The sequence below is a fragment of the Aquarana catesbeiana genome, unplaced genomic scaffold (genome assembly GCF_042186555.1).
Source record: "Aquarana catesbeiana isolate 2022-GZ unplaced genomic scaffold, ASM4218655v1 unanchor228, whole genome shotgun sequence".
Classification (NCBI taxonomy): Eukaryota; Metazoa; Chordata; class Amphibia; order Anura; family Ranidae; genus Aquarana; species Aquarana catesbeiana.
Genome location: NW_027362655.1, coordinates 1,326,047 through 1,350,351, shown reverse-complemented (window position 1 = coordinate 1,350,351; position 24,305 = coordinate 1,326,047). Strand labels below are relative to the sequence as shown.

The 24,305-nt window shown below is 44.6% G+C and overlaps 1 protein-coding gene across 1 annotated transcript in view; it reads right to left on the bottom strand.

Annotated features, from left to right (window-relative positions):
• Positions 1-24,305, bottom strand: part of LOC141121725 (uncharacterized) — a 242,457-nt gene that overhangs the window by 128,416 nt on the left and 89,736 nt on the right. Inside the window, exons 14-15 of the mRNA XM_073611436.1 lie at positions 11,911-12,003; positions 1,205-1,310 (exon numbers count right to left, since the gene is read on the bottom strand). Coding sequence (XP_073467537.1) covers positions 1,205-1,310; positions 11,911-12,003 — 199 coding nt within the window. The remainder of the gene's footprint in view (positions 1-1,204; positions 1,311-11,910; positions 12,004-24,305) is intronic.

Here is a 24,305-nt window from a genome sequence, read left to right as displayed (position 1 = left end):
CCTTCCTGCCCAAGCCAATTTTCAGCTATCAGCTCTGTCGCTGTTTAAATGACAATTGCGCGGTCATGCTACACTGTACCCAAACAGAATTTTTATCATTTTGATCCCACAAATAGAGTTTTCTTTTGGTGGTATTTGATCACCTCTTCATTTTTTATTTTTTGCTGAACAAATAAAAAAAGACAGAAAATTTTGATTAAAAAAAAAAGGTTTTATTTTGTTTCTGTTATAAAATTTTGTAAATAAATAAGTTTTCTCCTTCACCTGATGGGCACTGATGGGCATTGATAGGCGGCACTGATGGGCACTCATCGGTGGCACTGATAGGCGACACTGATGGGCACTAAAAGGCTGCACTGATAGGCGGCACTACTGGGCACTGATAGGCGGCACTGATAGATGGCATTGTTAGGCATCACTGATGGCACTGGCAGGCATTGGGGATGGGCACTGACTGGTAGCTGCCTGGGCACTGATTGGCATTTCCCTGGTGGTCTAGGGTCGCATACCTGGTGGTCTAGTGTGGTGGCCATCCCTGGTGGTCCTGGCGGCATCCTGGTGGTCCTGGGTGGGCATCCGAGGGGGGGTCTGCGCTGATAAACAATCAGCACAGACCTTCCTGTCAGGAGAGCAGCTGATTGGCTCTCCTCTACTCTCATCTGTCAGACGCGAGTGAGGAAAAGCCAATCAATGGCTCTTCCTGTTTACATCGTGATCAGCCGTGATTGGACATGGCTGATCAAGCTGATCCGCCAGAGGCTCTTTACTGAGATCGGTGCAGCACTGCACCACCGATCACCGCGATGCGCGCCCCCCAAGGGCGCGCATGAGTGGCCGTTCTGGGAGGCCGTCATATGATGTCCACCCAGAACAAGAGCCGCGCTGGCCAGCCGGTGGGCGGGAAATGGTTAAGAAAGGCCTGGATTCTTTCCTAAATGTACATATAACTGGGTACTAACATTTATAGGTAAAGTTGATCCAGAGAATATCTGATTGCCTCTTGGGGGATCAGGAAGGGATTTCTTCTCCTGTTTTAGCAAATTGTATCAATCTTTGCTGGGGATTTTTGCCTTCCTCTGGATCAATTGTGGGTATAGAATTGTGTATGTGTGATTGTATGATTTTTTTTTCTCTTTTGTTGGTTGAACTGGATTGACTTGTGTCTTTTTCAACCTAACTATGTAACTATAAAGTCTCCTCTTACCCGGTGATGTGAGGGGCGGCTGGTTCTCCATCATGACGTCCTTGTAGAGATCCTTGTGTCCTTCTAAATACTCCCACTCCTCCATGGAGAAATAGACAGTGACATCCTATGATCATATGATTTCCAAATTTCACAGGAGAAAATCTCTAGATCTGAACACAAATTGTAAAATCAAACTATATTCCCAGAATCCTCCTCATCTCACCATTCAGGTTTACATTTTCTCAAAGCCGCACTTCAGGCCGAGGGATAACTTACCCACACAGAACACCCACACTATGCAGGTTCAAAGCTTTTTGCAGGCATTCTGATGTCATTACATACGATGCAGGACCAACAGTCCCACTTTTTAAGTGAGGATGCCAAGGGTTCACCCACATCCTAAGAGCATCAGAAAAAAAAAGCCAGGTAGAGGGACATTAGGAGGAGGAGCTGTGAGGTCATTGTGATGTCATAGGATTCTCTGACTCTGGATGGATGGACATTTGGATGGGGAGATTTGAGGGACATTTGAATGAATGAATGAATAACTTGTATAGCGCTACATACAGTGCTTTGCAAAAGTATACACCCCCCTTGGCTTTTTACCTATTTTGTTACATTACAGCCTTTAGTTCAATGTTTTTTTAATCTGAAATATATGTGATGGATCAGAACACAATAGTCTATGTTGGTGAAGTAAAATTAGAAAAATATATACATAAAACTATTTTTCAGAAATAAAAAACTGATAATTGGCATGTGCGTATGTATTCACCCCCGTTGTTATGAAGACCATAAAAAGCTCTGGTGCAACCAATTACCTTCAGAAGTCACATAATTAGTGAAATGATGTCCACCTGTGTGCAATTTAAGTGTCACATGATCTGTCATTACATATACACACCTTTTTGAAAGGCCCCAGAGGCTGCAACACCTAAGCAAGAGGCACCACAAACCAAACACTGCCATGAAGACCAAGGAACTCTCCAAACAAGTAAGGGACAATGTTGTTGAGAAGTACAAGTCAGGGTTAGGTTATAAAAAAAATATATCCAAATCTTTGATGATCCCTAGGAGCACAATCAAATATACCATAATCAAATGGAAAGAACATGGCACAAGAGCAAACCTGCCAAGAGACGGCCACACACCAAACCTCATGGACCGGACAAGATGAGCATTCATCAGAGAGGTAGCACAGAGACCTAAGGTAACCCTGGGGGAGCTGCAGAGTTCCACAGCAGACACTGGAGTATCTGTACATAGGACGACAATAAGCTCCATAGAGTTGGGCTTTATGCAGAGTGACCAGAAGAAAGCCATTACCTTCAGCAAAAAACACAATGGCACGTTTTGAGTTTGCGAAAAGGCATGTGGGAGACTCCCAAAATGTATGGAGGAAGGTGCTCTGGTCTGATGAGACTAAAGTTGAACTTTTTGGCCATCAAAGAAAAAGCTATGTCCGGCACAAACCCAACACATCACATCACCCAAAGAACACCATCCCCACCGTGAAACATGGTGGCGGCAGCATCATGCTGTGGGGATGTTTTTCAGCAGTCGGGACTGGGAAACTGGTCAGAGTTGAGGGAAAGATGGATGGTGATAAATACAGGGATATTTTCGAGCAAAACCTGTACCACTCTGCGTGTGATTAGAGGCTAGGACGGGGGTTCACCTTCCAGCAGGACAATGACCCAAAACACACTGCTAAAGCAACACTTGAGTGGTTTAAGGGGAAACATGTAAATGTGTTGGAATGGCCTAGTCAAAGCCCAGACCTCAATCCAATAGAAAATCTGTGGTCAGACTTAAAGATTGCTGTTCACAAGCGCAAACCATCCAACTTGAAGGAGCTGGAGCAGTTTTGCAAGGAGGAATGGGCAAAAATCCCAGTGGTAAGATGTGGCAAGCTCATAGAGACTTATCCAAAGTGACTTGGAGCTGTGAAAGCTGCAAAAGGTGGCTCTACAAAGTATTGACTTTAGGGGGGTGAATAGTTATGCACGTTGACTATTTCTGTTATTTTTTCCTATTTGTTTCTTTTTCTGTTATTTTGTAATATTTGTTGTTTGCTTCACAATAAAAAAAAAATATCTTCAAAGTTGTGGGCATGTTCTGTAAATTAAATGATGCAAATCCCCAAACAATCCATGTTAATTCCAGGTTGTGAGGCAACAAAACACAAAAAATGCCATGGGGGGTGAATACTTTTGCAAGGCACTGTATGCAAACTTAATCGCCTCAATTTATATGGGGAGATTTGAGGGGCCCTCTATATGAGGCTCCAGTGCAAACCAAATAATTGTTACTGGGTGCGTGCAACCTCTCCTAAACTGAATAGTGAACTTTTGACCTTTATCATACAGAAATCTGTCAGGAATCTGTGAAAATAATATCTCATGTGAACAGGTGATGTGCAGAGGAACGGAGTCTAAATACCAGACAATTTTCTCCAGAGCTCCTAATGGTGGGGATGGATTTTGCTGCATGCTGTTGCCACCAGGATCACTGCAGGTGTGGAGAAAAGCTGTGTAAGAGGATATGGAGGAGAGATAAGGAGGAGCTCCAGGAATCAGGATAAAGGTCAGGACAGTCAACAGACAAGCGCATCCAAGAGATGAAGGGTCACTACACAGAAAATCAATCCAACGAAAACAACAAGCAGGATGAGGAATAGCAAGAAGGAGCTCAGAGACAAATGAGAATATTGCTCAGGCAATGGGAGATTATCTCAGCATGACTTACATAATGAAGGAGATGAGGGGGAGGGGAGGAAGTCACTTAAGGCAGGGCTTGACAAATTTGCTTTGAATCTAGGTGCCAGCTAAAAAAAATTTAGGATACAGGTTTTTTAAGTGTAGCATGGGTTGTCAGTGCCCAGAACAAGGCAAGTAATTAATGAGGTGCAGAATGCAGGGCGTGGGATCAGGGCCGAAACTAGGGTGGAACCTGCCTCAGGTGCCCCATTGAGAGGGGCACCGGCAGCATGGTTTGGCTATGGAGTAGTAGTGCGCACAGAATGTGAGCTCTACCGTACTGGGCTACTTTCCTGGCTAAAGACTGGCTTCTCCTTCTTCATGCCAAAATACAGGAAAAAGTTTGTCTAGGTCGATGGGGCACCCTTGAAACAGCTGCTGGATCTCTTCTTCTCCCCGCACATAGCGGGCCCTCCTGCATCCACCAGCATAATGGACATTTGCTCTAGCACATCCAGGAGCACAGGCAGACCCAGAGCAAGCTGATGCCCTCAGTCTGGTAAGCAACCTCCTGACACAGCCCTGCAGTTAACACTTTCATCTCCAGAGATAACTCACATTGTACAGTCCCTACCAACCAGCGAAGAACTAGCCAAATACAATTTACTCTGAAGGCAGATCTTACTGAGACCACACAGGAGCTGATAACCCTTTCCTCTAAAGTCTCCACTTAGGACTCTAATCAAGCCCTGTTAGAACAGAGAGTGGTCCCCCCTGAACAGCAGCAAACCCAGTCCCGTCAATGAGAAGTGCAAGCACAGCTTTATCTGGATGACCTAGAGCAGTGGTCTCCAAACTGCTGCCCAGGGGCCAGATGGGGCACTTTACTTGCTTTTAGCTGGCCCTTGGGGCACTATTCCATCAACTGATATGAACAATGGTGCATAATGAAGGGGCACAATTACTCCCAATGGTTCCAACCATGGGACACCATTCTCCCCAAAGATACCACTGATGGGGCACAAATTCTCCCAATGACACCATTGATGGGACACAATTCCTTCCACTGACACCAACAATTAGGCCCACTGACACCAATATGACACCAATGGGCACAATATCCCCCCAATGATGGGACACAGTTCCTCCCCATGATACTAATATTGGAGATAGTTATAGACATGATTAACTGAACAATGTCACATATTTTGGTTTGTATATATATATGTATTTACCGATATTGTATATGAATGTGATGTCTAGAAGTTCTATTAATGGGGATGTTTAAGAATAAACCATTATACTTCTAGTCAGAAACATGGGGTTAAATTCCACATTACCTATTTTAAGGAATTAAAAGATAAGGTAATTAGTGTGTGTATATTTTCTTAAAGTAATAGATCTTAGGAATTGCCACTATGTCTGGAGAGGTTGACATTAGTCTGACAGTTTTTTAAGGTTTATTGTGTTTTTAAAGCTAAAGTCAAAAGGTTATTCAAGTATTAAATAAAGTCAAATTTTTATACAATACTGCCCCCCTTTGGCCACTGTTAATAAAGGAAACTACAATTTCCCTAGAAGGGTTGTACAGGAAATGACATGTGTCTTAGAATTGGATTAGTTATGGTATGTGTTGAACCATAGTTTCATACTAAATTTATTTTTATTTTAAAATGAGACTTGGTTAAATTACCAAGTTTGTATATGGTTAACAAAATTGTCCATATACTGTAAAACAGGTTTAAGCTTGAAGAACTCTTTGTTTTGAGAAGAAATCACAAGAGTTAAAGTCAACACCTAGTTTGTTTACATAAGTCTATAGAGCCACGGAAAGCTATTTACTAAGTGTTAATAAATATAGGTTTATTAAGTATTGAAATATGACATGTTGTAACAAGAGCTTGTGATAAAATTTATTATCTGTATCACGCATATATTTGATATTTGAAAGTATAGATTTTCTTTTTGATATATCACCAATTATATCTGATATTATTTTACACTGAATTTTTAGTTAATAAATATATATATTTTTGGCACATTGCTGTACTCGCATGGATAAACAAACTTGAACTAATTGGTTGTATTGTGGAAAAATGTGAAAATCTCCTTAAACACAGATTTTGCATAATTCCATAAATATAATACTGTTTTAATATTTCAGTATAAACATCTGACAGTTTTTTCCCCACTAACGTTGGGACCTTTTCTACTTTCAAGGGCCACAGTCCGGCCCCCCCTAAAGTCTGAATGACTGTAAACTGGCCCTTTGTTTAGAAACTTTGGAGACCCCTGACCTAGAGAATGGCAGTAGGCAGAACAACACAAAACTATGGAAGATCCCAGAGGCTACAGCAGGCACCCATCTACTCCCCACTGTAACCACCATCCTTAACCACTTCCCGCCTGGCCGTTGATCGGCTTTTCCTCACTCACGTTTGACAGACGCGAGTAGAGGAGAGCCGATCGGCAGCTCTTCTGACAGTGGAGGTCTATGCTGATTATTTATAAGCGCAGCCCCCTCTCAGATGTCCACAATGGACCACCAGGGAAACCGCCAGGACCACCAGGGAAGCACATAACATGTAGATGGCCAGGTACATCCTCCATGGCCATCCACATGTGCCAACATATGCCCAATCTTTGCCAATCAGTGCCCAAAAATGGGCACTGACTGGTACCATTATAAAAAAAAATTCAGTGATGCCCAGCAATGCCATCCATCAGTGTCATCAGTGCCACCCATCAGTGTCATCAGTGCCACCTATCATTGCCCATCCGTGCCCATCTGTGCCACCTATTAGTGCCACCCATAAGTACCCATCAGTGCCACCCATAATTACCCATCAGTGCCATCTGAGTGCCCAGTGCCACCTACGAGTGCCCATCAGTGCCGCATACCAGTGCCACCTATCAGTGCCCATCAGTGCCACCTCATCGGTGCCCATCAGCGCCCATCATTGAAGAAGAAAACATACTTATTTACAAAAAAATTTTAACAGAAACAAAGAAAACCTTTTTGTTTTCAAAATTTCCAGTCTTTTTTTATTTGTTGCGCAAAAAATAAAAATCGCAGAGGTGATCAAATACCACCAAAAGAAAGCTCTATTTGTGGGAACAAAATGATAAAAAATTTGTTTGGGTACAGTGTAGCATGACCGCGCAATAGTCATTCAAATTGCGACAGCGCTGAAAGCTGAAAATTGTCCTGGGCAGGAAGGTGTATAAGTGCCTGGTATTGAAGTCGTTAAAGTTTAACTAAAGGCAAAACTTTTCTTTAGTTTTGGATGGAGTGTTAAGAGATTAAAACACTTGTCAATTTTTATTGCTGTCTGTGCCCCCCATCTCCCGTAGATCAGCCCTCTCTACTTATCCTGTTTACCATTATCATTGAAAGTAAAAGTAAATCACACATTTTGGGTTGTCCCCAGAAAAGTAATAGAGGGGAAATTTGCAAATGGGCACACTACTAGTTCTGGTAACCTGGGGTCCCCAAGGGAGTCCATTAATTTGCAAGGATTTGACAAAGAGTGAAGGTACATCTCCCCAATGATTGCAAAAATCCTGACAGGGGTTATAAAAGAGAAGTTTGGGTGTTGAAAAAGTAAACCCTTGTACTCACCTAGGTGGATGTAGCATTGATCCCCCACTGGCTCTGCATTGAGAGCTGAGTGATCAAACACAGCTGATCGCTCAGTTCTTCCCTCCGCTCTGAGCAGAGAGCCGTGGCCGTCAGTCAACGACTCTCTGCTCTTCCCTCCAGTACTCCAGGAGGGCTGGACTGTGGAGGGGGTGGAAAAGGCTGGATCAGATTCTTAGCGAATCCCTGAGAGGTTGAGCCAGTTGTCGGTCCAAGCTTCTGGGATCCCAATCAAATGGTCTGGATCTTTTCAGAGCCTGGATCAGCTCTGTGACATCAGCTGATAGTGGGCTTTAGCTTGCTGCTGGCTGAAAAGAGATCATGGGAGTGCAGATCTAACCGCACTCCTGTGATAAATAGAAGTATGGCCAAAATAGCTTTGACCATACTCCTCCTTTAATACCTCCCTGGACAAGCCACTATCCTCAGCTCTGGAGATTGATTGGGGGGTACATCATGTGGGCCCTAACACCTGATCAGATAACTCCAATCCCAGAGATGTCCTCTGCAGGGTCAATTATTTCAGGATTGCGATGGACACGGACAGACTCATCCAATCTTCTCCCCCAGCATCCGAACTCCTCCACATCACAAGTGCTTGAGTCACAGCAAAGATTAATATAGCGGAGTAACACTTGTGATGTTAAGAAGATCGGACGCTGGGGGAGCAGCAAGGGAAGGAGATTGGATGAGACATTGCTTCCTCTGCAAATGACATCTGTCAAGTAACCAGCGTGAACTTTAGTAGCGCCACATTGGTTACATAGTATAGATGCAGCTGTGGAGTTCAGCTCCCACTGGGCTCCACCACCAGAAGGTGTGGGGTTTATTGTGATGTAACCCCACTATAAAAAAAAAAACTGATTAGCTCCACAACCCCCCCCCCCCCCGACCTTATACTATAATACATGGAATCTAAAGAATGAGGTTGCTGTGACCACTAAAATGTAGAATATACACTTAATTAATAGTATTGATAAGATGTATCTGATTTATTTCAATGGCACAGCAGTCTCATTATTTAGATTCCATGTATTATGAATAGAATGTTGAGGGGTGGGATTTGGGGGAGTCATTTTGTAGTTGGGTTACATATTAGTCTTTACTAGGAGCTCCTACCTCACTTACTACTGATCTCTGACCTTTGCATCACATACTACTAACTTATGAGTCACTTACTGCTAACCTCTGAACTCTGCATCACCTACTGCTGACCACTGAACTCTGCATTACTTACTACTGACCTCTGAACTCTGAGTCACTTACTGCTGACCTCTGAACTCTGCATTACTTACTACTGACCTCTGAACTCTGAGTCACTTACTGCTGACCTCTGAACTCTGAGTCACTTACTGCTGACCTCGGAACTCTGTATCACTTACTACTGAATCCCTGTACTTTGCTTCTATTTTAACCCCGGCCAATATTCAGCACAATAAAAACCACACCCAAATATTACCACAGTGCACTGCATGCACCACAATTTATTTTTCCTGCTAAGGAGGGCCCAACTTACGATTCTTTACACAGGCCCCTTTATGTTCTTTATCACTGTTCCCCTATATTTTACTACCATGTTTCAGTGTGGTGCACTCCATCCCACACTCTACTCTAAACTCCCCCCCCCCCGGTTGGGTTGGTGGCATTTGGGGGGGGGGGGGGGGCACCAATCTGATTCTTTCCCACAGGTGAAAGAAGAATGTCTAACTTTGCCACTGCATGGGGTGAAGAGCACATGACATGGGGTGCAAGGTGCATGACATGGGGTGCAGGGTATCAGAGAAGGGTGCAGGTCACCAGAGAACATGGGATCCAGAAGGGTGCAGAACACAGGACATGGTGTGCAGGGTGCAGAACATGGGTGTGGGTTGCATTACACAGGACATGGAGTGAAGGGTGCAGGTCACAGCAGGACATGGGGTGCAGGAGAAGGGGGCAGGGTGTACAATGCAGGACATGGATTGTAGGGTGCAGAACACAGGACATGGAGTAAAGGACAGTAATCCAATCCCCCACTCCCCTGCGTCCTCCTGCATGTCCTGTACATCTCCCCCAGCAGTGTGTGAGAGCAGAGTGGATGGAGAGGACATCTTGTGTAGATAAAGCAGCATGTCCCTCCCTGGCTGGTTTCTTAGCTGGCTGCTTTGCAGGCTTGTCCTGGTTACTCCTGTAAGGACTCTGTAGTCCTGTTTCTCAGCACCTTGTGGGGATCTTTGTGGCAGTGCCGAGGTGGCGCCATTTTGGAGATTCGGTCCCGCTCCTTAATCTCTGTTCTGCCGGAGGGCTCTGCAGGGACACAGGCAGCTGTGGGTGGAAGCAGGAGCCGATGGTGACAGTAATGTGCCCACAGAAAGGAGAAAGATCGGCAGCGGGAGCTCAGTGAGATGAGTCCTCTCATGCCGCTGTCCTGTCCAGTCCACCCCTCACTTCACAGGTCAGGTTCCTCTTCCTCCTCACCCTCCCGCCAGGCCCCGCTCCGAGCCACATTCCTGTCTGAATAATGTGTCCGGGTTTCAGGCAGAAACATTATTCAGACCAACAGTGAGAATGGCACCAGGATGCAATTTCTAGTCACCATGGCAACCTGAGATTTGTTGAGCCCTGACTCAAAGTGATTGTAAAGTCTCGTTTTAAAAAATCAAACAAAAAAATGTTATACTTACCTCCTCTGTGCAGTTGGTTTTGCACACAGCAGCCCGGGTCCCTATTTGCTGCTCCTGGCCCCTCCCTCCTATCGAGGGCCCCCACAGCCAGAAGCTTCCTATGGGGGCACCCGAGCTGAGTCACAGCTCTGTGTATTCATTCAGACATTGAGCCCTGGCCCCACCCCCTCTCTCCCCTGATTGGCTGACTTTGATTGACAGCCGCGGGAGCCATTGGCGCTGCTGCTGTGTCTCAGCCAATCAGGGTGAGTGTCTCAGACGAATTAGACATTTGTGGACATTGCTGGAGAGTGAAGGGGCTCAGGTAAATAATTAGAGGGTGCTGCTACACACAAAAGGTTTTTATATTAATGCATAGAATACACCTTCTACCTTTACAACTCCTTTAACCACTTCAATACCAGGCACTTGGACACCTTCCTGCCCAGACCAATTTTCAGCTTTCAGCGCTGTCACACTTTGAATGACAATTGCGCGGTCATGCTACACTGTACCCAAACTACATTTTTATCATTTTGTTCCCACAAATAGAGCTTTCTTTTGGTGGTATTTGATCACCTCTGGGATTTTTATTGTCTGCTATACAAATAAAAAAAGACCAAATATTTTGAAAAAAAATGTTTTTTTTTTTGTCTGTTACAAAACTTTGTAAATAAGTAAGTTTTCTCCATTACTGATGGGCACTGATGGGGCTGCACTAACGGGCACTGATAAGGTGGCACTGATGATGGGCACTAATATGCGGCACTGATAGGCGGCATAGATGGGCACTGATAGGTGGCACTGTACACTAATAAATGGTACTGATGGATGTCAATCACTGCCAAACAATAATGGTTGCCAATCAGTGATGCCCATTGTGGGCACTGATTGGCATCCATTGTGTGCACTGATTGGCATCCCTGGTGGTCTAGGGTGGCATACCTGGTGGTGACTAGTGGTGGCATCCCTGGTGGTCCAGTGTGGGCATCCTCGGGGGGGGGGGGGGCTGTGCTGATAATCGATCAGCACAGACCCCCCTGTTAGAGGAACAGCCAATCGGCTCTCCTCTACGCGCGTCTGACAGACACGAGTGAGGAAAAGCCGATCACTCCATCAGAGACCCTTTACCCACATCGGTGTTGCAGACTGACACCCCACAACAACGATCTCTGCGATGCGTGCCCCCGGGGCACGCAGCGGCTTGATATCCTGCTGGACATCATATGACGTCCTGTCAGGATATTAAAACCACTTTGCCGCTGTCATTATGCTACAGTATATGGCGGGCGGCAAGTGGTTAAGGTGACCATAGATACATGGAAATTCAGCTGGTTCAGCAGGGATCGGTCACATTTCCATCCATGTGTGGTCACTGCCGGATAAAAGTCACTCGATCAGCGGCTGCAGCCAATAGCTTCATCCCTGATTTGTGTATTCTGAGAGCGGAGGAGCGCCCCCCATTGTCAGAATACAATAGTGCAGAGGGGAGGATTCCCCCATCCCCCTCCAATGTGTGGATGAAAACTGACCCATGTATGGCCAGCTTTGGAAGCAAGATATATTAAGATTATTCAGGGGAATCACCAACTGATTCCCCTGAAGGGGTTAATCTAGGTTTCCACACTATATATGTGTGTATCATCATCTCCTGGAGATAAAAGACATCACAGTGACTATGGAGGAAGAGGACAGACATGACGGGGGGTTACTGGGTGTAAATAGAAAATAAGATCTTATTACCTCCTCTACTGCCACTTCCAGCAATGTCTTCTCTCTACTTCCTCCCGACTCACCTCTCACCCGAAACTTCCTGTCTGTGCCTGACATCACTTCCTGTCTTCCATAGAGACTTCCTGTCTGGGTAGAGGTGAGATCACCACCTTGTGGAGCTCAAAGCAACTGCAGCCCCAAGAAACGTCTCGTAGTGTGAACACGGCCTTGTGCTGTGTGTGTATGTACTGTATATCCTTATAGATGGGTCATCTCCACTCCCACCAAGGGGGATAGAAATATATTACTGCTCGGGGGGGAGACATTTTGGCAGCTTTGATTTTGCAGTAAAATTGATTGCAGATTTAGTCATGTAGAACATCTGTTATATGGATACAAAGAACCCCAGCCGAGAGTAAAGGGTGGAAATGGCTCCTGATCCCCAGATTTGGGCAATTATGTCACCAATATAAATAGAATAAAACCCGCGCTATGTGTAACAACTCAAATACCTACAAAAATAACTTATACCGGACTGCTGCTGTAACAAAGGTAAGTATTCCCTTTATCAACTAGAAGAGCATTATGTGTCACAGCGCTGTCCTATTGTGTGTGCACATAAATCATCACAAATACACTAAAATATGTGGAGACATTCATATATAAAGTGCTAGGGGCTCAAATAATATTCTCTGTGGATCCACTGCTTCCACTTTACACCTACTTCATTGATCTTTATGATGTTTATCAGTAAATTAAGTAAACTGATCCATGTGCAAATTCATATACAACATAAGGTGCTTTGTGCTCAAGATGCTGTTCCCTGCAGATCCACTGCTTCCACTTTACACCTACTTCTCTAATCTTAAAATATTTTGCTATAATAAAAAACAGTAAAAATCTGTGCAAATTCATGTAATCATACAATATTTTGTGCTCAATATAGTGTTCTCTGCAAGTCCACTGCTTCCACTTTGCATCTAGTTCAATTAACGCATTTTGCTCCAAAAAGTCCACAATAAATAGTTGATAAGGTGTAAAGTTCTCGGTGCTCCAAACTGTGCCAGCTGTAGTGTAGCTACGCCTTCTTCCACCTCTTACACACGTGATGGTGAGGGCGCCCCCTTAGTAGTGCTTCCCCACTCACCGGAGCAATATGACTCCCAGCTTTTCATCTACCAGAGTCACCAACATCCTTCACACTCTCCTCACCTCCGCCTCTTTATACACACTCAGAGCTCCGCCTCTTCATACACACTCAGAGCTCCGCCTCTTCATACACACTCAGAGCTCCGCCTCTTCATACACACTCAGAGCTCCTCCTCTTCATACACACTCAGAGCTCCGCCTCTTCATACACACTCAGGGCTCCGCCTCTTCATACACACTCAGAGCGCCGCCTCTTCATACACTCAGAGCTCCACCTCTTCATACACAATCAGAGCTCCTCCTCTTCATACACAGTCAGATCTCCACCTCTTCATACACACTCAGAGCTTTGCCTCTTCATACACACTCAGAGCTCCGCCTCTTCCTACACACTGAGATCTCCACCCCTTCATACACACTCAGAGCTCCGCCTCTTCATACACACTCAGGGCTCCGCCTCTTCATACACACTCAGAGCTCCGCCTCTTCATACACACTCAGAGCTCCGCCTCTTCATATACACTCAGAGCTCCGCCTCTTCATACACACTCAGAGCTCCGCCTCTTCATAAACACTCAGGAGCTCCGCCTCTTCATACACACCTTAGGCTCCACCTCTTCATACACACTCAGAGCTCCGCCTCTTCATACACACCAGTGTTGCCAACCATCAGTATTTTTACTGGCAGGCAGTAAAAAACAGACACTTTTCTCCTGGCAGTAAATGCCAGTAAGAGGAAAAGTTTGCCAGTAAAAAATATGGCTGTGATGTTTGGTTTGGTACTGGGCCTGCGCAGCTCGGATCCAGAGCCGGCCGAGACCATCAAAGTGTCTGCTACAGTGTGTTCGGGCGGTACCGGTGGTGGCCTGGTCTGGTGGAGGCGGTGCCTGAGTGTTTTGTGTGATGTCACGGTGAAAGGGAACCGGGCGTCCAGAGCCTCGTGTGCAGGTCTGCGGGACGGGAGGAAGGCAAGCCGGGAGCGGGACTGTCAGTGCTGTTTGGACTGGAGGGGACTGAGAGGACCACCTGGCATGGAGAGAGACGTTCACTGTGACTCAGGAGGGGGCATGTCGGTGATCGGTGCTTCTGCACACCGCTGTCACTGTGACTCAGGAGGGGCGTGTCAGTGATCTGTGCTGCTGCACACTGCTGTCTCTATGACTCAGGAGGGGGAGTGTCGGTGATCTGTGCTGCTGCACACTGCTGTCTCTATGACTCAGGAGGGGGAGTGTCGGTGATCTGTGCTGCTGCACACTGCTGTCACTATGACTCAGGAGGGGCGTGTCAGTGATCTGTGCTGCTGCACACTGCTGTCTCTATGACTCAGGAGGGGGAGTGTCGGTGATCTGTGCTGCTGCACACTGCTGTCACTATGACTCAGGAGGGGGCGTGTCAGTGATCTGTGCTGCTGCACACTGCTGTCTCTATGACTCGAAGGGGGTAGTGTCGGTGATCTGTGCTGCTGCACACCGCTGTCAGTGTCAATATGAGAGTCCATTTCACGTGCGCCACCCATTCTAATTTCCTGTCCCTGAGCCACTTACTTACTATATTGAAAAGAAGAAATATGTTTTTTGCCTTAATACCTACCTTGAAACACATTGATAATAGCATATTGTACTTATTTGTCGCCCAAATACTGAAATTTGCGCTTAAAACTGTAATTTTGTAACTTTTGGAAATGTCAGTAAAAACTTGGCTGTGCCAGTAAATTTTGGGTGTTGCGTCAGTAAATTTCAATCTGGTAGGTTGGCAACACTGATACACACTCAGAGCTCCACCTCTTCATACACAATCAGGGAGGAAAGAAAGGGGAAGGATATACAGTACATACACACACACAGCACAAGGCCGTGTTCACACTATGAGACGTTTCTCTGGGCTGCAGTTCTTCTGAGCTCCACAAGGTGGTGATCTCACTTCTATCCAGACAGGAAGTCTCTATGGAATACAGACAGGAAGTGATGTGAGATACAGGCAGAAAGTTCCATTTGATAGGACATAGAGAGAAGACACTGCAGAAAATGGCGGCAGAGGAGGTAATATGTAGATTAACCCCTTCGGGGAATCAGTTGATGAATAATATATTTTGCTTCCAAAGCTGGCCATACATGGTTCAGTTTTATCGTTCAGCCAGCGGGATGAGTGAAAAAACTGAAGTGATTCCCCCATCCACACATTGGAGGGGGATGGGGGAATCCTCCCCGCTGCACTATTGTATTCTGACAATGGGGGGCGCTCCTCCGCTCTCAGAATACACAGATCAGTGATGAAGCTATTGGCTGCAGCCGCTGATCGAGTGACTTTTATCCGGCAGTGACCACACATGGATGGAAATGTGACCGATCCCTGCTGAACCAGCTGAATTTCCATGTATCTATGGTCACCATAAGTGACTTCCTCCCCTCCCCCTCATCTCCTTCATTATGTAAGTCATGCTGAGATAATCTCCCATTGGCTGAGCAATATTCTCATTTGTGTCTGAGCTCCTTCTTGCTATTCCTTGTCCTGCCTGTTGTTTCCTTGGATTGATTTTCTGTGTAGTGACCCCGGCTTCATCTCTTGGATGCGCTCGTCTGTTGCTTGTCCTGACCTTTATCCTGATTCCTGGATCTCCTCCTCATCTCTCCTCCATATCCTCTTACACAGCTTTTCTCCACACCTGCAGTGACCCTGGGGGGTGGAAACTTGACACCAGCACTCAGCAAAATCCATCCCCACCATTAGGAGCTCTGGAGAAAATTGTCTGGTATTTACACTCCGTTCCTCCGCACGTCACCTGATCACATGAGAGCTTACTTTCACAGATTCCTGACAGATTTCTGTATGGTAAAGGTCAAAGTTCACTCTTCAGTTTAGGAGAGGTAGGACACACCCAGGATCAATGGTTTGGTTTCCATGGGAGCCTCATATAGAGGACCCCTCAAATCTCCCCAACCAAATGTCCTTCCATCCAGATTCTATATGTCCTATGACATTACACTGACCTCATAGCTTCTCCTCCCAATCTCCCTCCTTCTGGCTTTTTTTCTGATGCTCTTAGGATGTGGGCGGACCCTTGACATCCTCACTAGCAAAGTGGGACTGTTGGTCCTGCATTGTATGTAATGATGTCAGAATGCCTGCAACAAGCCTTGAACCTGCGTAGTGTGGGGGCCCTGTGTGGGTAAATTATACCTCAGCCTGAAGTGAGGCTTTAATAAAATGGACTCCTGAATTGGAAGCTGAAGAGGATTCTGGGAATATCATTTGATTTTACTATTTGTGTTCAGATCTAGAGTTTTCCTCCTGTGATGTCCAGAGATCACATGACCTTCACATTGCCTCCACCTCTCTCCCTGATAGAATAGAGAAATACAAAGAAGATTCTAGAAGTCACCAGAGAGATGATGGAGGAGAGGTGAGCGGTGCTGGGAATTCTGGGACATTATCCAGTAACAGACAAGGGATGTGTCTGGATGGTGACTGTATCATTGTGTGTGTCAGGATATCACTGTCTATTTCTCCATGGAGGAGTGGGAGTATTTAGAAGCTTATAGCAGGTCTTATAGCAGCACCATCTTGAATGTAAACACATTTTTAGGGTGTGCCCCCAAGTATGATTTTGTATATATATATATTGTATGGACTCTGACCAGGTTTCTTGGGCCGGACACCCAACCCCCCCTTTGTTACCTCTTATTAGTGCCCACCAGTTCAAAGGAGAAGTCCCTTTAATTCTCCCATAAAGAGGTGTTTCTCTCCCATGGTTGAGACTCAGGATCTTTCATTCTATTACTAGTGTAGGACCCATGGATAAAGGGGTACTTTGACACAGTAAGTGGGCTTAGCACTATATGACCATTAAGTGTGACCAAATCCCCATATTTTTTGAAAATGTTCAGGTGTTTTTAATTGCCTTGCAGGATTTAAATGTCATTTTTGTATGTGTGCGCTATTATCTATTTTGTGTAGTATTTAGAAGGACACAAGGATCTCTACAAGGACACCATAATGGACAATCGACCACCCCTCACATCACTGGGTAAGAGAAGACTTTATTGCAAAGGAGAGAGCAGTACGGGGGGTCCACCTAGATCCCCCATCATCTGATTGTGATCTAGTTGCAATCTCGAAACACCCAATACGAGGACAATATGCGACCGGTCTAAACTATGTGGCATGTTCACCAATGCCAGGAGCATGGCGGACAAGATGGGTGAACTAGAGATACTGTTGTACGAGGAGGATTTGGATTTTGTGGGAATTTCAGAGACCTGGTTCAACAGCTCTCATGATTGGCTGGCAACCATTCAAGGGTATACCCTATACCGCAAGGATAGAGAGGGTAAAAAAGGGGGAGGGGTATGCCTATATATCAAGAATAATGTACAAGTGAATGTGAGAGATGACATCACTGAGGGAGCTAGAGAGGAGGTGGAATCCTTATGGGTAGAGCTCCAAAGGGATGAAGCTAAGGGGAAAATAATACTGGGAGTATGCTATAGGCCCCCTAACCTGAGGGAGGAAGTGGAGACAGATCTCCTGTCACAATTTGGATTAGCAGCAAGGATGGGAAGTGTTATCATAATGGGGGATTTTAATTATCCAGACATAGACTGGGCGGAGGGAACCACACATTCATTTAAGGCTCGCCAGTTCCTTAATGTCTTGCAGGACAATTTTATGGGTCAGATGGTAGACGCACCAACTAGAAATAAAACATTACTGGATCTACTGATTACCAACAATACAGACCTGATCACGGATGTGGAAATACGGGGCAATTTAGGTAACAGCGATCCCAGGTCAGTTAGTTTCAGTATAAATCACACAAATAGGAAACATAAAGGGAATACAAAGACACTGAATTTCAAAAGAGCCAACTTCCCTAAACTACAAACCTTGCTAAAAGGCATAAATTGGGATAAAATATTAGGAACAAAGAATACGGAGGAGAGATGGGTTTGCTTTAAGAGCATATTAAATAAGGGCATTAGCCAATGTATCCCATTGGGTAATAAATTTAAAAGAGCGAACAAAAGTCCTGGATGGCTTAACTCCAATGTAAAAATGTATATAAAAGCAAAGGAGAAGGCCTTCAAAAAATACAAGGTTGAGGGATCATCCTCAGCATTCAGACTTTATAAAGAATGCAATAAGAAATGTAAGGGTGCAATTAGGACAGCTAAGATAGAACATGAAAGACACATAGCGGAGGAGAGCAAAAAAATCCCAAGAAATTCTTTAAGTATGTAAACAGTAAAAAAGGGAGGACACACCATATTGGCCCCATAAAGAATGAGGAAGGACATCTAGTTACAAAGGATGGGGAGATGGCGAAGGTATTGAATTTATTCTTCTCCTCAGTCTTCACGAGTGAATCGGGGGGCTTCAGTAACCAAAACTGCAGTGTTTATCCTCATGACACAACACAGGAAGCACCTCCATGGTTAACAGAGGACAGAATTAAAATTAGACTTGAGAAACTTAACATTAATAAATAGAGGTTGACCGATATATCGGCCGGCCGATATATCGGCCGATATTTGGCTCTTTTTACTTAATCGGCATCGGCCGATTGTGCTGATAAAAAAAGCCGATTATACCTTCAGCGGGACTTGCAAATGACTTCTGTAATAAAAGTCAATGCAAGTTGTGTGAAGTTTTCTTCTCTCCTCCTCTGGGCAGCCTGCCAAGTCTGATAAGAAGATACATTGTATCTCTTTCAGGTTCTTTTATCAATAGACTGAACTCCGTGGAGAAGTTCTCAGTTTAACGATTTAAAGACTAAATCTTTTCTGACACTTATTGCTTACAAGTAAAAAATCCTGTATTTTCTGCTAGAAAATCACTTAGAACCCCCAAATATTATATATATTTTTTCTAGCAGAGATCCTAGGGAATAAAATAGCGGTTGTTGCAATATTTTATGTCACACGGTATTTGCGCAGCGGTCTTTCAAACACAATTTTTTTTTAAAAAATACACTAATGAAATAAAAAAAAAAAAAAAAAGCAGTAAAGTTAGCCCATTTTTTTTCGTCCAAAAGTTTTGATTACCTGTTTTTGTGTATTTAATATTTAAGATAGTTATTTTTTTTTATCTAAATTATACATACAAGTGAACTGATTGGAGGTTTGTTTTGTTTAATAAATGTTTAAATATAACAAATTTTCTGTATCACTTATTACTTAAGGCTGCTTTCACACTGGAGCGGGCATGCGTTGACGGTAAAACGCTGTTAGTTTTAGCGGCGCTTCACCGTCATTTTAGCGGCGCTATTCGGCAGCTAGCGGGGCGCTTAAACCCAGCTAGTGGCCGAAGAAGGGGTTAAATGCGCCCCTGAAGCGTTGCTGCCGAAACGCTTTGCAGGCGCTTTGGCAGCGGTGCGCATTCATTTCAATGGGCAGGAGTGGTGGAGGAGCGGTATACACCGCTCCGAAGATGCCGCTTGCAGGACTTTTTTTTAACATCCTGCCAGCGCATCGCCTCAGTGTGAAAGCACTCGAGCTTTCACACAGACTGCAGGGGAGCCGTTTTACAGGCACTATTTTTAGCCCAAAAGCGCCTGAAAAACGCCCCAGTGTGAAATAGTCAGGGGTGGGTAGTGGGGTTCCCCAGGGTTCTGTGCTGGGACCAATCCTATTTAATTTGTTCATAAACGATCTGGAGGATGGGATAAACAGTTCAATCTCTGTATCTGCAGACGATACTAAGCTAAGCAGGGCAATAACTTCTCCTAACTGTTAGATTTTATGCGATGAAGGGAAAAAAAAAAAAAAGAAATCGGCTTAATATATATCGGCCCAAAAAAAATCGGCATCATATATCGGCCATCGGCCACCGCGATTTCTAAATATCGGCTTTGGCATCGGCCAGAGAAAAACCCATATCGGTCGACCTCTATTAATAAATCACCGGGACCAGATGGCTTGCATCTGAGGGCACTTAGGGAACTCAGTCAAGTGATTGCCAGACCGTTGTTCCTAATTTTTACAGATAGTCTACTGACTGGAATGGTACCAGCTGATTGGAGAAAAGCCAATGTAGCACCAATATTTAAAAAGGGCCCAAAATACATCCCTGGGAATTACAGACCAGTTAGCCTAACATCAATAGTATGTAAACTCTTGGAGGGGATGATAAGGGACTATATACAAGATTTTAGTAATAAGAACGATATCATTAGCAGTAATCAGCATGGATTCATGAAGAATCGTTCTTGCCAAACCAATCTATTAACCTTCTATGAGGAGGTGAGTTGCCATCTAGAGAAAGGAAGGCCCGTAGACGTGGTGTATCTGGATTTTGAAAAAGCATTTGACACAGTTCCCCATAAACGTTTACTGTACAAAATAAGGTGCGTTGGCATGGACCATAGGGTGAGTACATGGATTGAAAACTGGCTACAAGTGCGAGTTCAGAGGGTGGTGATAAATGGGGAGTACTCAGAATAGTCAGGGGTGGGTAGTGGGGTTCCCCAGGGTTCTGTGCTGGGACCAATCCTATTTAATTTGTTCATAAACGATCTGGAGGATGGGATAAACAGTTCAATCTCTGTATTTGCAGACGATACTAAGCTAAGCAGGGCAATAACTTCTCCGCAGGATGTGGAAACCTTGCAAAAAGACCTGAACAAATTAATGGGGTGGGCGACTACATGGCAAATGAGGTTCAATGTAGAAAAATGTAAAATAAAATGTAAAATAATGCATTTGGGTGGCAAAAATATGAATGCAATCTATACACTGAGGGAGAACCTCTGGGGGAATCTAGGATGGAAAAGGACCTAGGGGTCCTAGTAGATTGGCTCAGCAATGGCATGCAATGCCAAGCTGCTGCTAACAAAGCAAACAGAATATTGGCATGCATTCAAAAGGGATCAACTCCAGAGATAAAACGATAATTCTCCCGCTCTACAAGACTCTGGTCTGGCCACACCTGGAGTATGCTGTCCAGTTCTGGGCACCAGTCCTCAGGAAGCATGTACTGGAAATGGAGCGAGTACAAAGAAGGGCAACAAAGCTAATAAAGGGTCTGGAGGATCTTAGTTATGAGGAAAGGTTGCGAGCACTGAACTTATTCTCTCTGGAGAAGAGAGGGGATATGATTTCAATTTACAAATACTGTACTGGTGACCCTACAATAGGGATAAAACTTTTTTGCAGAAGAGAGTTTAACAAGACTCGTGGCCACTCATTAAAATTAGAAGAAAAGAGGTTTGACCTTAGACTACGTAGAGGGTTCTTTACTGTGAGAACGGCAAGGATGTGGAATTCCCTTCCACAGGCAGTGGTCTCAGCGGGGAGCATTGATAGCTTCAAGAAACTATTAGATAAGCACCTGAATGACCGCAACATACAGGGATATGTAATGTAATACTGACACATAATCACACACATAGGTTGGACTTGTGTCTTTTTTCAACCTCACCTACTATGTAACTATGATAAACACATAGAAACAATGTATTCAGTCAGTGTGTGTCTTTCCTACAGATGGATCCAGTAATGGGAACCCACCAGAGAGATGTCCCCGTCCTCTGTATTCCCGGGATTCCACACAGGAAGATCACACCATCCCTCACCATCATCAGGTAGATGAGGAACAATCCCTTGTGATTATTTTTAAACAATTATGTTTGTTACAATCAATGTTTCATTATATTCAGAGTGGAAACCTCGGGGATGATAATATTGATGTTAAAGAAGAGTATAAACAAGAGGATGAGGAGTATGGAGTGATAGAGAAGTTTTCAAAAGGAAACAAGGATATGATGGATCCACCTAATACCAGGAACCCCCCAGAGAGATGTCTCCATCCTCTGTATTCTGAGGATTCCACACAGGAAGATCACACCATCCTTCACCATCATCAGGTAGATGAGGAACAATCACTGATAGTATCTTTAGGATCTGTACATTATCTGCATTGTTACAGTTGATGTCATTTTTATTATATATTCAGAGTGGAAACCTGATAGATTCTAAAGTTGAAGTTAAAGAAGAGATAAAAGAGGAGGATGTTAAGGATGGAGTGATGGATAAGTCAGAGTTTCTGAAAAAACACAAAGATCTGTACACCATCCCTCACCATCAGGTAGATGATTGACAATTATTGGTAGTTCCGATTTATATACAGCATGTTTGTTACATTGAATGTTTTATTATATATTCAGAGTGGAAACCCCAGGGATGACAATATTGAGTTTAAAGATTATAAAGAGGATGAGGAAGAGTATGGAGTGATGGAGCCGCCTAATACCAGGAACCCACCAGAGAGATGTCCCCGTCCTCTGTATTCCGAGGATTCCACACAGGAAGGTCACACCATCCCTCACTGTTACAAGGTTGGTGGGATGAAGCTTATAAAACAGACTCATGGAGACAATGTGTGGATTTTTTATGTGATGTCAAAATAAAAAAGCTTATATTTTACAGATGATATTCACTCTCATTTTCTTGCTTTAGAGTGGAGATCCAATTGATATAGAATTTGAGGTTAAAGCAGAAGAAGAAGAGATGTATGTGAGGGATGATCAGCAGTCTATGGAGGAGGATGGAATAACGGGGACATTTATAGAGGAGGACACTCCTACAGAGATCAGCACAGGTGGGTCATTAACACTAAATACATTCCTCCACCCATACTGCTCACTGATTGGTCCAGAGGAAGGCAAGGACTGGGTGAAATCAACCTGTAATCCCCTGGTCACTTTCCTATACTGTGTTCCCCCCGTCGTCCTGTATTCCTGTATTTCTCTCAGATAATCTTCCTTCTCTGTGCTGCAGACACAGTTTATGTATCTAGACTGGATTTATGGAGATTCTGGAGTTCAGCTGGCAGCAAAATTTTTCTTTTTGACCATAGACGTTACTAGACCTAGGCACCTCCAGTATAGGCCTTGGTTCTCCTTCCCCATGCCTGAGTCTAGCAAGATCTCTGACAGAACAATTCTCCAAGGGTTACTTGCTCTGTTGTCTGCTGGCTGTGCCAGATATGTCTGTATAGTCTCAGACCCAAGTCACTGAGTGCAGTCTCAGGAGATGGGAGGCAGCGGTGTGGAATCTCTGCAACTTGTTTCAAGTAAACATTTAAGCCTCCACTGATTACTGAATACCAATCTTACACTTACACTATATAATTTATATTGTACATTACATACTCCTGACCCCTGCACTATTTTCTACCAGCTGGACATTTTATATCTGATGATTTGATTGGAGCACAGACTTTTACATGTTGATAATAATGTGATAACGCATTCAAACTTTGGAACCTTAAACAGAAAGTGATAATGAAGGAGGAGTCAATAATCCAATGATTGGGGCATGGCGACCGCATTAGTTTATGGCCGCTGTGTGAGACGGCTCCGCTCCACAGCTGGGAAAAATCACAAATTTGATGGACTCACTGACGCTTCTGAACCCACCAGACGGCTTTGGATCGCATCCTGGACCCAGTGGCATGCCCAGGAAATGAAAGAAGGCCCCCATGCCTAGACAACTTGAGGGATTCTTTCCCCCTCTACCTTTGAGGCTTTGGCAAGATGGCGGCGGCTTTCCACAAAGCAGGGCCCTCCAGGAGCAGGCATCATCATGCTGAGATGGCTGGGCAGCAACACAATCTAAACCCATCCTCAGGCTCTGGAGCTTCAGCTCCCTTCACCCGCAGCCCAGCCCCTCATACAGGCAGAAGAAGACCAGGCTTTCCTCAATGACATGGAGGTAGGCACAATGCAGGCTGATTCTCACCCTCCCACTGACCGCCCGGATTCCATAGCATCCTTCTACACCTCAGACCAGCTGTGTCTGACACCACATTAATAGATATGCTACTGTCACTTAGAGCATCCCTGTAGGCCGACATGCTCTGCTGCATCCACAATTTTAAAGGGGAACTCCGTAAAGTGGGTGAAAGGGTAGTTCAAATTGAAGATAAAATGGAAGAAAATGCCTTCTACTTTACCTCACTTGTTGATGCCCACAGCGCACACAGCGATGACATTCAGTGGCTCAGGGCAAAAGTAGCGGACCTGGAGGACAGAAACAATCATAAAATCCAGGGGATCCCAGAATCAGTCCAACAGGCCCCAGTAGCCCACTATGTACAAGACTTATTCAAGTCTGTGGCTCCCTCCTTCATGCAAGAGGACCTTACCATTGAAAGTATCCACAGAATCCTGAAACTTGCTTACATGCCCCAATCTGTCCCATGTGATGTGTTGTTGAGGATTCACTTCTTCCAGTCCAAGGAGAAATCATGTATGCTTTCCGCTGGGTAGAGCACCTTCT